This window comes from Synchiropus splendidus, chromosome 11, assembly GCF_027744825.2.
Source record: "Synchiropus splendidus isolate RoL2022-P1 chromosome 11, RoL_Sspl_1.0, whole genome shotgun sequence".
In the NCBI taxonomy this organism is placed as follows: Eukaryota; Metazoa; Chordata; class Actinopteri; order Syngnathiformes; family Callionymidae; genus Synchiropus; species Synchiropus splendidus.
In genome coordinates this window covers 5,531,570-5,549,816 of record NC_071344.1, presented here as the reverse complement: position 1 = coordinate 5,549,816, position 18,247 = coordinate 5,531,570, and the positions used below count along the sequence as shown (strand labels likewise).

The window sequence follows — 18,247 nt, the reverse complement described above, 5'->3', positions numbered from 1 at the left end:
GGTTTAGATCTTGGATGATTCAGTGTTTATGGTTCTGAGTTCTGTGGGTTGTAGTGTCGGCGGACATGGGTGTTTTGGTTTGCTCTTTTGTGTGTGTGTGTGTGTGTGTTGTCACACGTGAGTGTGGTGCTGTATGCTTCATATATTGGTGTACTGTAGGGTGTGCGTTCACAGACTTGAGTGACAGTTGGTGTGGCCGCGCGCTCTTTGAAAAAAACAGGCGGCGACTGTTCAGCAAAATCTTTAATCAGTGGAGGGAACGGTCAACGTGGAGGTTGTACACTACAGAGATCTAAACCAAGTGTGTAGAAAACCAGATCTGAGACCAGGGCGAGGTTTTCTTTACAGTGATTTTACATTTACAATTTCGATCGAAACTAAGCTGGAAAACTGAAGAAACCAGTGAAACATGATCGTCCTCAAAAGTCCACGCCTGCATAATGTCTTATACAAAATAGATCTTAAAGAATATTTGGGTAGTGCAAATATTTTTGTTTTTATGTTTTTTTTTTTCCAAGCTAGTTAATGACTTCCACAACAATTGTGAAAAGACTGACTTCTATTCTATATTCTATTCACAGTTTTACACAGTTTGACCAAAGTTGTCGGATTAAAAGTAAAAAAAAAAAAAAGTCTACAAAGAAATATCTGTACAAATGTTGAGACTGACAAGTTGAATTTGTCTGCTTTGGTCACCGTGTATTCAAACTTTAAAATAGCTTTGTCGGCACCGTCGCTGAGGACCGTGACGCATTTCCATTCCTGAAAGTCTGGCCTGCAGAGAAGCGTGTGAATCTCCTGTTTGCAAAATAGCTTATATCAGAGAAATAAAACAAGGAAGTTAAAACATCTTGTGTATGAGGGCGTTTCTATTGCATAACTCCTCCTCCGAAATGTAAAACCACGGCTACATTTCGGAGCGGGAGGATCAGGTGTGCGTGTTTCATCTGAGGACAAGAATCAGCAGCAGCAGAGATTTGTGTTTACAGCGAGCCGGGGAGCGGTTGTCATGGAAACAAAATTAAAAACCAAAAGTGCAAGATGACGAGAGTTGGATAAAAGCAGCACAGAGGTTCGATTGTTAGTCAGAGAAGAGAGATGGTTGCAAAACCTGAGGTGACGATCTGTGTCAGACCAGCCCACAGTGAGACACAGACGGCGAGCAGGACACTGTGGGGCGGAGGAATTGACAAATGGCAGCAAATGAATCTGGGGAGGCCTGTGCTGTGGGCAAAGTGAATTTTTGCAGACACTGTTCAATACTTTGAGGAGACATTTGTCCTGTTTGGATGTGAGCGAATGAGCCGCTGAGACAACACAGGCTTTGGAGAGAGCATCAGTCTCTCTGTGTTCAAACTAAGAGTGACGTGTTCCACAGCGCTGATCTGACACAGATTCACACATGAAACCACCTCAACTCACCAAAATTCACATTCACATCTGACTTGTTAGTTTGTGCTTCATGAGGTTGTGAGAACTGGATGACGGACAGGTTCCATTACACGTCACGTGACACTACACGACGACAGGGTCCTGGTGGCGGGACTCAAAACACCAACATCACTGGAAACGGACAGGACAGCAGTTTGGCACTGACGTTGAGTGAGGATCAACTTCCACGAAAGGTGACTGGTGCTAAGCGCTTACTCGTGTTAGGGGACAACATGATTCATTTTTACACTTACGCAGTGCAAAAACCTGCATCTCTAAAGCTGGAGAATCCAAATTTGACACTGAACACTGACGGTTTACATTCCTGGCCGGTCGATTCCAGGTTCCTCAGTTACCCACGGTGTGTGTGTGGAAGTGCCGGTTCACCACTCACTCATTCATTCATTCATGGAGGAGCCATGTTGAGATTTCATCTCAAACTATTCAAATAAACATATGAATCGATGAAGCAATTTGTCCATTACACATAAAGTTACTTTGAGTTTTTCTTTTTTTTTTCCATTTATAATGTTATTTGAACAATTCCTCGGTACATTATTCTTGTAGATGGACGAATGGTGAAGTTCAACTGCATCACAAACACATTTTTACCAAACGGTCATAAACTGACATTCAAAAACCGTGTGCTACTGTAAATTGGCATCAGCCTTGTGGTATCGGTGGCCATTGTATGAGTGCGTGTCCTCAAGCCTGGTATCGGTGTGGTGTGTATTCATGAAGAAAACATGAAAAAAAGAGTGGCATGTAAATGAATGAGGTCAGGCCTCCAGTCCTCGGCTGTGCTCCTCCTGTAAATGTGGCTGTAAAACCGATGGGTAAATCAGAAACCTGGAATCTGGACTGAACTTTGAACAGTGATTATCAAAAGCTGGAGCAGCAACTCCGTCATTGAACCGTCATTTACGGTCGAGTTTTTTACAAAACATTAGCTCCTAATTGGTTCAAATATCAACATGATAAATAGGGTTTTCCTTCCTGATTGGCGGACGCAGGTTTCTTTTCAATCCTATTTCTGGCAGGACTGCGAGGGGGGCGGGGCGACACCACACGGAGCTGAAGGGGGGTGCGTTAAAGCCTTGCGCAGAGTAAAAAGTGCTTGTGTTGCACCTGGCGGCGTGAAACAAGTGGATGCTCTGCACGGACGAGGAGCGCCGACAGAGGGGAAGTTGCAACTGCATGTGACTCAAAAGTACAATCAGCCCAGTGAGGAGAGTTTCCAGAATCTTGGGTGGATGATATGAGAAAAAAAGGCACATGTTCGTTTCCCTTTTCAGACGTGAGTAAACCTGGAAGAGGTCGGGCTTGTGGGACGAGTCAATGGTGCATGTAAACAATCTAAGGAAAACAAGCTTCTTTAAAAGGACCAAAGAAGGATTGGATCATAACTAGGACGAACGTACACATCTATCACGACAAAGGTGTCCATTAGCTTCGTTACCCTCTGAGGACCGTCCTCCTGGGAAACTATAGAAACTGTCAGACTTGTAAAATGTAGAAAATAGCTGTACAGATACATCTGATGAATATATTCTGCTTATGTTCTGAATGTGAGGGTAAGAAACCTGAGAGGAAATGGGTGCCTCTATTCTTCTCTATCAACTCCAAACTGCTCTTCCTATATCCTACACAAAGATTCCTACTTGTGAGCGTCGGCTCCTGCAGCTGCTCCGCTCTGGAAACAGTTAAGTTGCATACTCGTGTTCCCCCTGCATCTTTCCTTCACTCTCTCGTGGGGTGGGTGGGGGGTGGAGGAAAGGGTGAGTTAAGGCATTGAGTTTTCTCAGGGTCTCAGTCATTTCTGGTGAAAGAGAAGAGCTTTGACGCTCCCGGCCTTGAATTTTGGTAACTGGTTGCTGATGATCTCGGCCAGCATCTCTGGGAACTCCACGCTCAGGGACTTGTTCACAAACGTGTCGAAGCAGAAGTTCAGAAGACCCCCGACCATCTACACAGAGAGAGAGACAGTTGCATGGTCAAGTTGAAGAGAGAAAACTGGGCCCTTTACTTCTCACCAACACTTTTGGTGACCTGTGGCTGGCACAGAAGGAGGCTCACCTCGTGCATGGAGTCCAGCAGCTTGGTCAGCTGGTAGAAACGCTGCCAGTTCTGGCTGGAGTTCTCCTCGCGCTTCACGATGGCTTTGCCAAGCTCCTTGATATACGACATCCGGATCTCGTCGAACACCGCCTGGCTCTTCAGCCCGTCTTTTGGCACTGCAGGAGAGGAAGAAAGCGTCAACCAGTCAGCACTGGTAACATTAAAATACTTGAAACTACAGAACAGAACTATTGGGCAGTCAGAGAGAAGTAGAAGAAATACTTCAACTCTCGGCAAAAACAACTGCGTTTCATAAGTACTGTTTGAATTTGAAGACAAAGAAAGCCTTCACTGAAACATACTTGGGCTAAAGACTCTACTTAAGGTGTTTCAGAAATCTCTGTGTCCTTTTTAAGCTTACAATGGATGTGATCCCAACTTCAACTGTACTTGTCCTGTCCTTCATCTGAATCACTACATTCATAGACACATTTGTTTATGAATGATATGTTGATGACCTTTGAAATAAGTCTCACAGTAGTTGGCGTGGTTGCCACCACGTATTAACACACCTATGCCACACTACTTCAGATTATGAATGATTTCGGGAGACGTGGCGTTTTGTTCCGTGCATCCATTCAAATTAGAGGCAGCATCTGCTCTCCGAGCCTCGCCACCTAATGCCTCTTGTCACGCTCGTGTTTACTCAGCAGCCGAGTCATCAAGCTGGGACCTGTGAGGGCTCTGACCTGTGCTGAGCAGCAGCAGGACCTTCATGCACAAGTACTCGTCGTGAGACACTTGCAGCCGCACGAACTCGCTGGAAATCTTCAGCATCTGCTCACACTGATAGGCCATGTAGGGCAGCTTCATACGCTCCCTGCAAACACAAAGAATGGCCATTTGAATCCAGACACAAAAAGATAATACAGAGAGAAACACAGAGGAAAAACTCTCTGCTCATAGTTTACTTTAAAATGATGGTGACACTCAGCACAGAGCGGAGCAACATGCATAAACAAATATATTAAAAAGTGGAGAGGAGCGGGAGGGAAATAAAACTGTTAGGCAAACAACAAAGAGTTTCTTCACTTGAACCCAAACTTGGTGCAGTTATTATGAGCACATTATTGATGACAGCAGTGACTCTGCGTTATTGTTTAACACGTTGTACAAGTCATGGGGCCAATATTTAATTTCCACTGCCATCAGCAGTTTTGCACTGCTAACTGCAAATACCCGACAAATCACTGAAGAGGGATTTGTCAGTTTCTGAGTTCATAAGACAAGACATACATGTTTTTGTATATTTCTAAAACTGCTTTCTCACTTATCCGCTGTTCCCTGTTTTAGAGTTTGGGTTAACAAAGACCTGCTCGGTCAGCAACAGCTAGCATCAAGCTTCATTTATTTTTAAGCGGGAAGAGTTCCACTTGTGCACCGATCGTTTCCCATTTCCTAGTTGTAAAACTGAGGCGCCAGAGCCATTGGCAGAATCTAGGAATCATTTCCTTTGTTGTAAAGGTTTTCCTACGCGTAGCCGTGTCCAAAGTTTCGCTATTAGCTCGCTCACTTCAGTACCAGGCTGGTTTTCTGAGGACCTGGAGGTCCAGAGTGATAGTTCAGTACTTACTCATTGATCACAAGGTCGGGTGCAAAGCAGAGCATGTTGCCGTTGCACTGCTGGTAGGACCTCCAGCCCAGACTGAAGGACATGAGGAAGAGCCAGGAGCACTGCAGGAGGGTCATCTGGTCATCCAGGTGGAGGTTTCTGAAACCTGTGCAGAGGAGTAATACCACTGATCAATACCTGCTCCATGAATTAAAAGACGCTAAAGGTCACAGTCGAGAGTGGCAGCCCGACCTGGCAGCGCTTTGGCCCACTTGACGACAGAGATGACCTGTCGACCGCCCAGCCTGTTGAGGGTAGTCATGAGGCGGGTGGACGTGTCGGGCACAGTGCTGTCGTAGCCTGCGTGGATGGTGTCCGGCTCGATGGCCTTCAGGAGCGACAGCATGGTTGGGACGAGCTGAGGCATGCACTTGGGCACGAGGGACGGCGCGTCCACCGGCGGGGACGGGATAACTTCAGGGGGGTTGCTCTGCTGGATGCCCTTTAAGCGGTTCATCTTCTTGGCTTTACGTGCTGCAACAATTCAATTGTAAACTGTCAGAGATAGTTCCCTTCTGCTGGCACTTATTTGGGATCATTCCACACCTTCCAAGTTCATTCCAGCCATCAGGCATTTGCGGAAGCGACAAGCTGGGCAGTTCTTTCTCCTGATCTTGTCGATGATGCAGTCATTCCGGCCAGCGCACAAGTAGTTGTGCTGCCCTGTTGAGGAAATATTTTGACATGTCAACACATTTATTATAAAATGGTGAGTCACATGAAACATATTAATAAAAAGAAAGGTTAAAAGCCTGGAGAGGTTTTGAGGGACACTAAACTGGTGACAATATAAAACAACAGGGAAGCAAAAAAATCAGTGATTTTTTTTATCCAAGTCTCAGTATTTTGAAAAATCTTTTTACCTTCCACCGCTCTTTTAAAGAAGACCTTGCAACTTCCACACGTGAGCACGCCATAGTGACATCCTGAGGCCTCGTCAGAACACACCAGGCAGATTTTATGAGTCCCACTCTTTCCCTGGGTCGATCCTGAGGTGGTGCCAGCTTCCTTTCTGGGAGTGGAGCTGCAGGTATAAGAGAACTACATTAACATGCGGTACTCAACAGATCAAGAAGTGTTTCTCATTTAAAAGAATTATCAATTTAGTCTTAGCTCATATTCCATTGTAGCACAAATGTGCCACATCATGAAAATAACAACATAATAATTAACATGCTACATAAATAACAAGTCCAACATTCTATATTAAAAACTGTGAGCGGCTCAGAATGAGTTCCTTTCCAAAAACCACCACCAGAGGTCACTTGGACTTGCAACATCCATTCACCAGAGGTCCACGCCCCCACGCCAACCCAGAGACAAAAATACTCGCAGGGATTTAGCAGCTAAACAACAACAAGTGTGGGCCCACAGATCGACTCCAGAACGGAATATATGGTTTATATGCTGAAAGTGCTCAAGGCTCCAGCGGACATGCCACACTGTTTCACACCGACACATCGGACGACCACGCCTCAGCAGTAACAGGGCGACGTGTGATGTCCTCTGGAGGCCAGAAAACAATCACGCAAGTGCGTGTGACACATCACTCCTTGGTATTCAACTCAAGATCCTAATGTGCGATGAATGTACCACATCCTGCACATCAATGATATTTTCACAGTTGACGCAGGCAAGCAACGTCAAAAGGTTGATCTTGTTTCACATCACACTCAAAAGACAATTGTTTCAGTATGGTTATTAACAGCAGGAGTCAGTTCTTATCCACTTGTGAACAGTTACAATGTTTTGTTTGAACCTTGTTCTTCAGCTCAAAACGATCAGGCCTTTTCGTGTTGCTCATTTGAGGTGCAGCATCAAAAGTCTTTGTTTATTTTTGGCTGTAGCAGTCTTGTCAAAATAGTGACCTCTCGCCCACACTGTAGTGTCTTTAAAGGTACCCTCCAGCTTGTCCTTCAGCGGTGCCACCACCCTGGAGTAATCACAGAGCTTCCATAATGGTCTAAGTCTCCTTGTCTCAATCCAATTACTGAAGCTGCGTCTCATTTCCTCAACGCGTTTCCCTGATACTTTATTACGTTTCATGCAGTGTTTTCAAGGCAAACACTAACACAGCAAAACCAAAACATTTGCCTCTTCAGGGGGAATCATCTGTTAGGGTGCGTATGAGCTCTCCACCAAACCTTTTCTTCCTCACAGATGAAGAAGAAGAAAAGGGCCTGAATTCCAACAAAGTTGTCTGCCTTCATTTGTGTGCTGCATGTTGTCACGCCACTGACTCGGTGGCTGTTGGCCTGGTCGAGGCCTGCTTAACAATTTATAATCCTCTTTTGACTACGAGTATCACATGAAGCTGGTAGAACCCTCCTTGGTTAAGCCTGGCGTCTTCGTGTCACCCTCGAGCGGGTGGGAATGGCTTATCTAAACTTATGAATCTGTATAGTCCTCATGAATCTGCCCCACTTCTGTTTCGCTCAGAGTAAATGATTAACCATAGACTGAGACATCTGAAATCATATCAATGTTTTTTTTTTTATTGACTGTGACGTCAATTGCAGGTGATAGAACACTGTGTGAAAACAGAATTCACAACAGTCCGATTGTGACCACAAAAAGGAGAATGCGATTAAGACAAAGCCAGCCAAGTTGACTGTTGCCCGCATCAAATTTCACAGAGGTGGTGGCTGTAATACTGTAGTCAAAAACATAGAATAGGCTGCCTTGTTTTTTTCTATATCTGTGTGAGTTGTCGCTTTGGTCTGCTTTGTGGTGGAATGGCTTCCTGTCCTGAGATCACGTGCATCTGCTGAGATTGATGGGGCCATGGCTTGTCAACCTGCAGATGTTTCACATAAGTATCATGCTTGTAAAGAGCAGGAGCAATCTTCCTGGCAAAAAGAGAGTTTATTGTGCTTCATGTTTTTCCATAACTGTGTACATAACACGATCTATACGTAATTGTCAGGTTAAATAGCAGTGTCAATACCGTCTTTATTTTGTTAGCAACATTGGCCAAAATGAATATGTCTGACCCTGGGTGTGGAGAATCACCCGTTTAAGAATAATAGTTCATTATGGGAATGTAACAGCCCTTTTTATGAGCGTGCACTTGGAAAAATGCTATAAAATGCTGTCCACTTGGCATTTCCGAGTGTTGTGTTGTTGTGGTAGCCATTATGCCAGAAAACATGTCTCCAATTACAGTTAGCAGCCATGGCAATAGCTATTAAATATTCTATCTCGAGTGAGCAATCCATATTCTTTGCACACAGTTGTAACTGCTGATTCTGTTAGGAAAAAAGCTTTGTAACCATTGCTCATATTGACTTGATAAAATCGAAGCATGCATGCCAGTGCAGTGAAGGCGCAGAAGGAAGCTCATTCCCCGGGGTGAGAACCATCAAAATAGAAAACGGAACTGGTCTGCACGCTCTCAGTCACTCACATGCGAGAGAACAACACTTCTTTTCTGATGTCAGAAGACCAACATTGTTTGGTCAGCGGCTGCACTCAGACACTTGGACTGATGAATTTGTTCTGAAGTCAATATACAGCTGCAAGACATCAGTCATACCGGCCCTTTTTCCTCAGTCCTGACGGACAGAATTATGATTATAAAAGTAAGTGCTCCTCTTTCACTGACCGACTGTCATGTATAACAGTGCTTCCTCGCGTTTCACCTTCTGTGGATTCAGTGTATCACAGAGTTTTACTGGGCTGCCAACTCTCAGGCAAATGAGGCTTGTCAGAGGCTCTCACGCCAGACTTCCCCATTCTCATGCGATGACCACGATCCCTGATGCGCGGCGTGGTAGCAGACCTCAGCTACGCTTCAAATTGGTGACGGTACTATTTTTTACAGAGCTATATGAGGCACCACTTCTAGATGGAAAAGATTTTTGTTTGGAGTCTAAGTTTCAAGTTTATGTTTCATTCAAGAGCTCATTCAATAATGGCATTACTAGTTACAGAGTTGTGGTGGAAATCCAGGGTTACATTATAGTGCTGCTACTCTGCGGATTTTCACTGGTGGTCCCCGAAAGTTATCCCCACAATAAGGGAAACACTGTATGCATCAGAAGCAATGAAAAGGCAGGTGTGTTTGGCCAACACTTCTTTTGCTTCTGACTGATTCATAAATGCCATCGCAACTTACTTATAACTGCTTTATGTGAGAACATTTTGCCATTAGCGCTAACATTAGATGCAGTACGAGCTGTTGCTTGCCTCCACATGGATAAACCGGTCTGCCAAGTCTCACTGCCGTACGTGGTTCTATAGACATCATGGCCTCTCTTTGTATGCCGCATAGAAACAGCACAAAGACCCAACTCAGCATGTTTTCGAAGTCAGATGGTGTGCTCCTGCAAACTAGTTTCAATCATGTAGTGACAGTGTCGAACCCTTTGGTAGTTTGGACACAGACCCCAGCAAGTATAAATCACGAACTTCAAGCTAGTAACTCGAAGCAAACTGCACCATCTACCTACTTGAGAATGAACAGACCAGATATGTTAGACTAGAAAGTAAAATAAACAACCTTATACTATCACTTCACTGCAACAGACAACATGTATCAGTGGAAGAATGTATCTCACATTAGCAGATGCATGTGAAAACCAGAGGGATAGACATGTTTCCACCACCAAAAGATACCCATAATAGCATCAATAATGTGGGATGCTAGGGAGGGGAGGGAGTCGGGAGACAAGTTCAGGGTTCACCAACGGATCATAAAGATTGTCGCATCTTGTGAGCCGTTTTTATTCTAAGCTGCGACTATAGCTGACATAAACTCGATGAGGAAAGCAAACAATACGCTTGGAGAAGCTGCATCACAGTAACTGCAATATCAAAAATACAATTATATGTAAAACACAGCAAAAAAGTGAGATCATGGTTGGTGATAAAAGAAGAGAGTGGAATGGCTGGCATTTCATCTGGTGCGCTCACATGGCGCCAGCTGTGGGAAGAAAAGTAGGTCAAGTGAGTGAGCGCTTTGCAGCCGCATACAGGACACACCCACACACGCATATATGCGCTAATGCATACAGACCGCCTCACTCATATTAAATATCTTAGCAAACAGAAGCCTCCAGAGCACACAGAAACATGATTGTAAAAGATGATTTACAGAAGATGGAAGTTTCATGTCGTCAAACAGGCTTTCTGTAGGAGGGTGTGGAGTTAAAAAAAAACAAAAACAAAGATCAACCCAAGAAAATTTGATGACCTCCTTCAGTTACTGACGCTTGACTAGTCGACTGGTTAAATAATGCCCAGATCTAAAAGATTCAAATCATTCTGGTAGAATGGCTCATAAGAACAAAGAGGACTGCAAGCAGACAGATGTGCTTACATGCTCTGTGGCTTCAGTCATAGCAGACTTTTCTATTTCAGTCGATGATCAGTTTGCACAGCTTTCTCAGTATTTATTCTGTTTACAAGTGGTTTTGACAGATCATGTTCCGCTCCAGCTCAGTCCAAAATTAACCTTCACATGCACTGAGGAAAATCTGCCCTCGGCCGCAGCACTGGCAGGACAGTTCATCTGTATCGGATGTAACAGTAGATGTGTCCAGTAGGAATGAATTGGGTTTAGCATGTACAATTACTTCATAATTTACAATTACTCATAATTTCACTTATATTTGGGTTGCAAGTCTTCTCTTATAGTTAACAATAACAGTAGTCAAAGTAGCAGTGTATACATGTTTTATTTATTTTGTTTAACATATTATAACATATTATAACATATATATTTGAGAAACTGAATCACAGACTTGGTTTGTTGCTTAGGTTATTGTTTTCATTTTGTAAGATTATGTAAATTGAAAGTCATGTCGAAGTTGTGTGTTACTGTTTTGTTTTCTTTTTACTTTTCCTAGGTCTATTATTGTTTTATTTGGTATTATTCTGACCGCTCCTTTTAATGTCACTGTAAATTCTGATGGGCCAAAAATAGAGCTTGTGGGCTTGGCAGGCATTTTTGTGGCACAGACATCCTTGTTGCACACATAAAAATACCAACTGCTAACCGCTTAAAAAATGTAAACACTAAATTAAGTTTTCCAGAGTTCAAATCAAAGTATCACCTCAACATTGAAGCATGCACTAAAGAAAAGAGAAACAAAAGGGAATTGTTCCAGTGCAGCCGTGAGAATCTCAATTATAGATGTATTCTGCAGTGACTCAAAGTGAGTTTCCACAGTTGACTCATTATCTCCACACGTGTGTTTTGCCAGTGTCACATGTGCACCATTTGAAACGTGCCTGGGCAAACCTCCCTAAAGCAAAGACTCACTGAAATACAGGTTCTGAGTCAGTCCAGTCTGGTTTCAGTGACTAATTCCAACCAGTTAATCTTCACCATCATATGATGAAGATTTGCATCATCTACCAAACTGCATCTGTTGATGCTTGAAATGTGTAAAATCTGTTTTAAAAAAGTGACACGTTCAATGTCTATAACTACCGCCAATTAAGTTGTGTATGTTTCTCTTTTTTATTCCACTGAACTCGAACTGAAAATCCACGGGGAAACTGCAGGTTATCCTGAGCGTCAAGACGATAAAATAATGGCAGGAATTTAATCTCCAACTTTGGATTGTTTAAACCACAATGGCACCACAATACTTTGATACTTCTCTTATTGTGCAAAGGCCGGATTGGTCCGAACTATGGACTGAAATACTGGAAAGGAATCATTTCAAGAAAAAAATATTTCTACATGCATCTTGATGTTAAGTAAAGTAGCATACCTTGAAAAGATGCAAGTAAATAATAATACAGCCTTTGCCTTGACATTGGCCAGCATGGGTTCAACTACCCAAGTGAAAAATGATATATGATGTGAATGTTAATTCACCAAGGCTATTCTCACTCACAACTGAGTTCATCAGTCTTTGAGCTAATTTGCAGATAACGGTCAAATCGATTGAACAAACACGCATACAGAAATTGTTTGCAATCATGCTCTCATGCTTATGTTTCAGAGGAAATTCTATGGAACTAATGTAACAGAGGGCCCCAAACCCAAGCTCACAGCTGGAACCATAAAACTCTTACAGGGCAGCACCTCAGTAATTACACAAGAGACACTTTGTGGGGCTGTGTTTTTCCACTCACTCACTGAGCCCACATTGAAAAGTGAAATGGAAATCAGTCTTTAGAAAGACAACAATCCACAGATCTCTAGCAGATACAGCTCAGTCATTGGCCGTTCAGGTATTACCACTACACCACATGCACAGCATGAACCTCAAGGCGTTCAGTTTCACAGAGAAAAGGTAAAAGTGGAATTTCCCTGCTGATTTCACCATATTGTTTTTGCAAATTCTGCGCTCTCAGGTGCAACACACATTTTTTTTGCCACAAACAGAAGACTCATGATTAAACAGACCCGCACAAGCAGATCCACCTAGGCCTTTTGTTGAAAGTAAAAAAATCTGACAAATGACACTGGTCCACTTCTGATAAAATGAATAGGTAGAAAGATATACCTGGCATAGCTGCTGGTGAAGGAAGGAGAGCTTGAGAAAGTCTCAGTAGCTCGATGTATGGCTGAGTTTTCCACTGTACTCAGGTCTCTGTTCCAGGTTCCTCCAATTGTCGTGACTGGGAGACACAGCGTGGACATCGCCTTCTGGTCCTTCAAGGCATTGTTGCAGCTGCTGGGATTGATTCCAAAGTGGAAACTTTGCCCTCCTGAAGTACTGACTCCACAGATTGAGATGGTGCCGGTGCTGGTCATTGGAGATGTGCCTGATATTTGGCAAAAACTGTGACCTGGTGATGCCTTCTCTTGCTTTATCACACCTGGTGTGCAGAGTTGTATGAACCCAGAATCTTTCTCTTTCTTTACCAGAGTAGTTGGGGTTGGTGTAGGGCTCAGGGTGGCAGTGGACGATATGGTTGGACTGGACTGAGCTGGACTTGATAAAACACTGCCGTTCTGGCTACCAGAGATGACATGACAATTGCTTGTCTCAATTACAACAGGCTTGATGTCCTTTTCTGGATTAAGATCGCTTAACAATGACTCGTCCGCTAGAGTTGACAGGAAGGCCTCGTCGCCAACATAAAAATTGGAAGGTGAGCCAATGAGCTCAAAATCATCCAGCAGATCCAGGGTATTATCACTGAATAATTTCTGGTTCACATCCACTTCTCTGCCAACGTTGTCAAAAGCATGATCAAAATCAATGGGATCTGCTCTGTCCATTGAAAAATCTTCTGTTTTTACTGGAAATAAATTGGGATCTGATCCCCCAATCAATGAATCCATGGAGGACTGGCTTAGGTCTCGCTTACTGGCTTCTAGCAGTGGCACATGCACACCCAGTGAACCAAACAAAGTTGTCTGTGACTGAAGCAACTGCTGTGGAGGCCTCTGTTCTTTGGTCAGGGCCCTGGTCTCTTGCTCATCCTGCACCGCGCCTACAGTCCCAGCGAGAGAAGTGGAGATGTGCTCCAATGGGAGAGGCTGAGTGTGGAGGCCGTTTGGTACCTGTCCAGGCTGCATCAAAAGGCTGGATGAAACAAAAGGGGTGGAAGATGTGACGGATATGGCCCCATGGGGGACAACTTTTAGGGGACCTCCCTCCTCAGGATTTTCAGAGTAGACGAGTTTGCTTAAATGGCCATCTCTTCCATAGTTTAACTTCTCCACTCCACTTTCATCCATCTAATTTGGGAGGAAAAATACAGTGTGAAAAGCGAGAACTGAAACGCAAAACAAAATGTCAATGACAACATTGAAGAATTAATGTTAATCATACTTTTTTAAGTTGAAATGACATTAAAGTGACTTGCTACTCATGTAAATTTGTTTGCTACACAGTGTCAATGATTCTGAGAATGCAATCAGCGTAAATGTTGTTTTGTTTGTTGCTTGCAACCATAAACAAACAGATGAGCATACACCTGGGATGCAACGGACTTAAACTTTGAAACGACATATTTTACCAGTCACAGAAACATTGCGATCACATTTCTATTCAACATGACTGCAGACATTCTCATAAGAATTCTAATTTGGTTGCTTGAGCAAAACTAGTGGGTCATATTTGCTCAGAGTCTACTCCTTAAATGTACAGCTACATTCCATGTAGGCCACGTAGTGCTGCGGCAGTTTTTGTTTACGTTTAAAAAGCATAGTAGACATGTTACGACCATATGTCGACAGGCACTGCTGCAGTATTCACTTATCAAATACACAACTTCTGAGTGGATCACACGGAAATATGTCGTCTTTTCAGTTGGACCTGGAACATGGCGCAAATGGAGGCGCTGAGGTGAAACGTAGTCGTAAACAGGTATTAATCAAAAAGGCTCGAGCAGCTGAGGGGTTTCAGGTGTGGCAGGCCAGTGTTAAGTCGCCTAATCTCTCGTGGGTCTTTGAGAATAAGCGCTTCTTTCTAAGTCGGTATGACAACAGAGCTGCCATCTACGAACGCATCGACTTCATACGTCTGTTCTTTTTTTAAACCAAGCACACGATCCAGGTGTGCCTCAATTAGCTAATACGCCGCTCGGATAACCCACTCACGTCAAAAATGTTTCCATTAAACGCAATATAAGTGACGAGCTCATCCCAAACGAGTCTGAATACTGATAAAGTTGCGAAGCATGCGCGCCCTTCAAAGCTAACAGTAGCAGAGCTAACTGTCAACAGAAAGCACTTCTGATGTCTCACAGTGCTACCATACAAAATAAGCACATGGTCAAAAGCGTGTACTAGGAATCAAAACGGGGACGACAACACGCAGGAATATTGAGAGATAGTTTAGCTTGCGACGTCTGGTGGGAGCGGGAATGCTAACTAGCAGTGTACATACAGTTACAGTAGGGACCGAGGTGTTAGCAGACATGCTAGTGTACCTCGTTAAACTGCAAGTCGTGACCTACATTCCCGAGTCAATAGCGCAATATTCAGCGTGCAACTATACGCTTGTACTCACCCTTGAAATGACAGTTTGTTGACGAATGTCCATAGGTCGGCTGTCAACATTGTTTTGGTTGAAGATAGCGGTCCGAGGCACGCGACACTGACTCAATACGAACCTGACTCACGCCGCATTAGACATCCGATGACAGAAACCTCTCATAAGCTTCTCAATATAGCCCTTGGATACGTTCTATTCGTGTTGCGGCCAGTCAAATCTAAGTTTGGTTTCTTCTCATCTCGCTTCCCAGTCTGGAAGTAGGCGCTAACCTTCAGGAAAACATACAAAATGGAGAACAGGAGTCGGCTGGCCTGTGTACGACACGCGGCGACACCTACTGGTCACTGATTGATACTACAGTATCAAAGCAGATGAAAACAAAAAACAGGGTTTTACTGAAACATTACATCCCATTAGTACAACCATTAATTTCAGTTTGCGATTTAGTTGTTTTGCAAAAACTTTCACTCACTTTCTATAAAATAAAACAAATCGGATGATGCAGCTTTTTCTGGCTTTTAATTTAAATTTAAATTTAAATTAAATTTCTATATAACACAGTTGAATGACTTGTCCTATTGTACTGGTGATAGGTAAAGTGGTCAACTGTGATTTCCCTATCATAGGAAACTAAATTCCACAGTATAATATAAAAATACACAGCAGCACCTTTGTGTGAATGGTTAAAAACTCTAAAGTGAAGCAGATTATTATTTTTCTTGCTCAGAGATAGGTATTTATATCTGCTTTTTGATGTGCTGTCAGTTTCAGGATGAAATTCGGTCTCCAAGGCATTGCCATGGAAATGCAGGGTCCTTAGCAAACCATTATTATTACTGCTCAAAAGGCACTGTAGTCTTGTAAGTAGGGCAGATCACCTTAAGACAGTCAGTGTTGCTTTACTGACTCTGCCTCGTAGGTCAGTGGTTTGGGAACGGAACGCTGAATATCTAATTTGAATGTAGATGTTTTGTTATTTTGCCTCACTTTGACACTTAAATTTTAAATGCAAGTACATATCCTCTTTGCACTCTGTCAGGCCCACATTGTCTTTTATTATTTATGCTGTACTTGCATGAAATTCAAGCTGTTCCAAAAGATGGAATCTAACCTGGCACAGGCAGGAAATAAATTACATACAGGGGAAGGGAAATTGGCTCTAATAGGATGTTGAGTGATATGAATAAAAAAGAGTGGCCAGAGAGATGCATCTCCAAGGAAAGAACAGAAAATAAATTGAGGAGTACTTGATGTAATTTGATACATAATGCAAGTCAGGGAGCATCAATGCCTACGTGCCAACGTATGTCTCCTTAAGTTCACAGAATTTACATGAAATTAAAATATTTAACGCACCATGACCAGAAGAACTGTACATCTGAGAGAAACAAATCAGTGTTTTGCGCACTGTAGCTCAAAATCCCCACTGTTTGAATCCCACTCATCCCCTGTGGCTGCTTAGCAACCCTTCTCCAGTACAACATAGTCTGAATTAACAGGGTAAAGCGTGACCGCTGCCTCCTCACAACCACAAGTCAAGGGTGCTCCGCCATCATCTGTGACTTTTTCTCTGCACCACAGCAATAAAAGTCGGCTTTATTACACCAAAACACATCAAACAATGGCAGCCGCAGTGCAAACAAGACTTACTAAACTGTCTGAAATCCCAGACATATTTCAGGACAGCTCTGCCCTCACTTAAAGAGACAGATGTTTTCTGATCAATGTCTATATTTATTGACATTAACATCTCAAACCTGCTGCTACTTACGTACATTTCATATCCATAGATGATGGCAGAAAATGTCCGACCACAACTCCAGGCACAAAATACTTCCTCTTAACTGGAATTGGCACTCTGTAATAATAGCTGGGGGAGTGGTTCATGGTCCTGGCATGAGAGAAGATTGTTTTTCCTTCCTGGTTTGACAGTGGCACGATAATGTGGGCACAGCATGGAGGTCAGAGGAGATAAGGCATTGTGATCGAAACTAAAATAGATTGTAGATAAAAACAAACAGATCAAATGAAGATACATTAATGTAAATACGATTATCAAAAACTAAATTAATAATAGTTAACAAATTAATTAAAATGACATCATCTTGAATAAAATCAACTGAATTTAATTGAAATGAATATAGGAGGCCAATAATAATTATAATTTAAACTCTCATTGCTAACTTCAGGGTCCTTAAAGGGTTATCAAACAGGGGAAAAAAGATCTCACAAAAAATATGGTATATTAATGATTTTAGGTAGCATTCTAGATAAATTCAATATGGTTATGAGAAAGGAAAATAGACACGACAATATGTGAAATAACCCTATCGCCATTATGGAATCTACACCTGCCGCAAAGAACCTTTTGAGGGAAGACTGCCAGTCCACAGGACTCATATAGACACACTCCTACCAATATACAATTACAAGTCACCAATTAAAGGCTGCGTATATTTGGTCTGTGGGAGATCAGAGTGTTCCGAGGAACCGCACACAGAGAATGTACAAGCTCCACACAGGAGCGTCCCTGGTTCACTCCGAATCTGAAGTTGCCTCAAAGCACCGCAACTCGCCACTGTCCCAGCCACGGCCAAAAGTGCTGCAATTTCAAAGAGAAAATAATAAGAAATGACTGTTTTTCTGTCTTTGTTCAGGCACCTGCAAATGACAGTTCACCATTCCGAAATGTGAAGCCGCACAATTATGTGAGTTCAAATGAAATATGTATAGATATATACTAAACTACACAAGAACCTGATTTATAAAGCCTCTTGTGGCCCAGAATCTCTAAGAACTTGACGATTTGAGATCTTGTGCCGGGTGCAATGGCTCAAATCTGGGGTCTTTGTATGGCGCGACAGCTTCATGTCCTCACACTTTTGTGCGAAATCGTGCATGAAGGTTGCTCTTCTAATCTAAAATACCCAAATGTCGGCAATGATTAACTCAACTCCCAGAACCCTCCCACTTCCTGGCAGTTTGGGGAGTAGAAATGGATGAATGAATTATTTCGGGCCCAACGGACAGTCGCTTAAATGCATGTGGAGCCAATAGTAATAATTTTAAAAATTAAGGTTTTGTATAGGATGGAGATAGAGGCAAGAATATGCAGCAGCTACACCCAATGAATGAACATGAATGTCTTACATCCAAATGCAGAGTATAGTGCATGTGT

The 18,247-nt window shown here is 42.9% G+C and overlaps 1 protein-coding gene across 2 annotated transcripts; it reads right to left on the bottom strand.

The window, feature by feature from the left end:
* Nucleotides 1-228: 228 nt before the first annotated feature.
* On the bottom strand, nt 229-16,918 carry nr3c1 (nuclear receptor subfamily 3, group C, member 1 (glucocorticoid receptor)). 2 transcript variants are annotated; one of them, XM_053878472.1, is made up of 9 exons: nt 16,845-16,918; nt 12,625-13,808; nt 6,025-6,185; nt 5,708-5,824; nt 5,354-5,635; nt 5,123-5,267; nt 4,239-4,369; nt 3,508-3,665; nt 229-3,397 (listed from the first exon to the last, which is right to left on the bottom strand). In XM_053878472.1, the coding sequence occupies exons 2-9, from the start codon at nt 13,806-13,808 to the stop codon at nt 3,245-3,247; spliced, it is 2,331 nt and encodes a 776-aa protein (XP_053734447.1). In that variant the 5' UTR covers nt 16,845-16,918; the 3' UTR covers nt 229-3,244. The 2 variants fall into 2 exon arrangements, with proteins under 2 accessions (XP_053734447.1, XP_053734446.1); XM_053878471.1 differs by lacking the exon at nt 16,845-16,918 and adding an exon at nt 15,085-15,406.
* Between the last annotated feature and the right edge of the window lie 1,329 nt (nt 16,919-18,247).

Bases quoted from the DNA above. Each gene is read 5' to 3' on its own strand.
- nr3c1 (XM_053878471.1), bottom strand. From the start codon at position 15,117: ATGGACATTCGTCAACAAACTGTCATTTCAAGG. The intron at 13,809-15,084 runs GTGAGTACAAGC...CTCCCAAATTAG, and splicing joins AACAAACTGTCATTTCAAGG to ATGGATGAAAGTGGAGTGGA. The intron at 5,268-5,353 runs GTCGGGCTGCCA...TCCTCTGCACAG, and splicing joins GTGGGCCAAAGCGCTGCCAG to GTTTCAGAAACCTCCACCTG.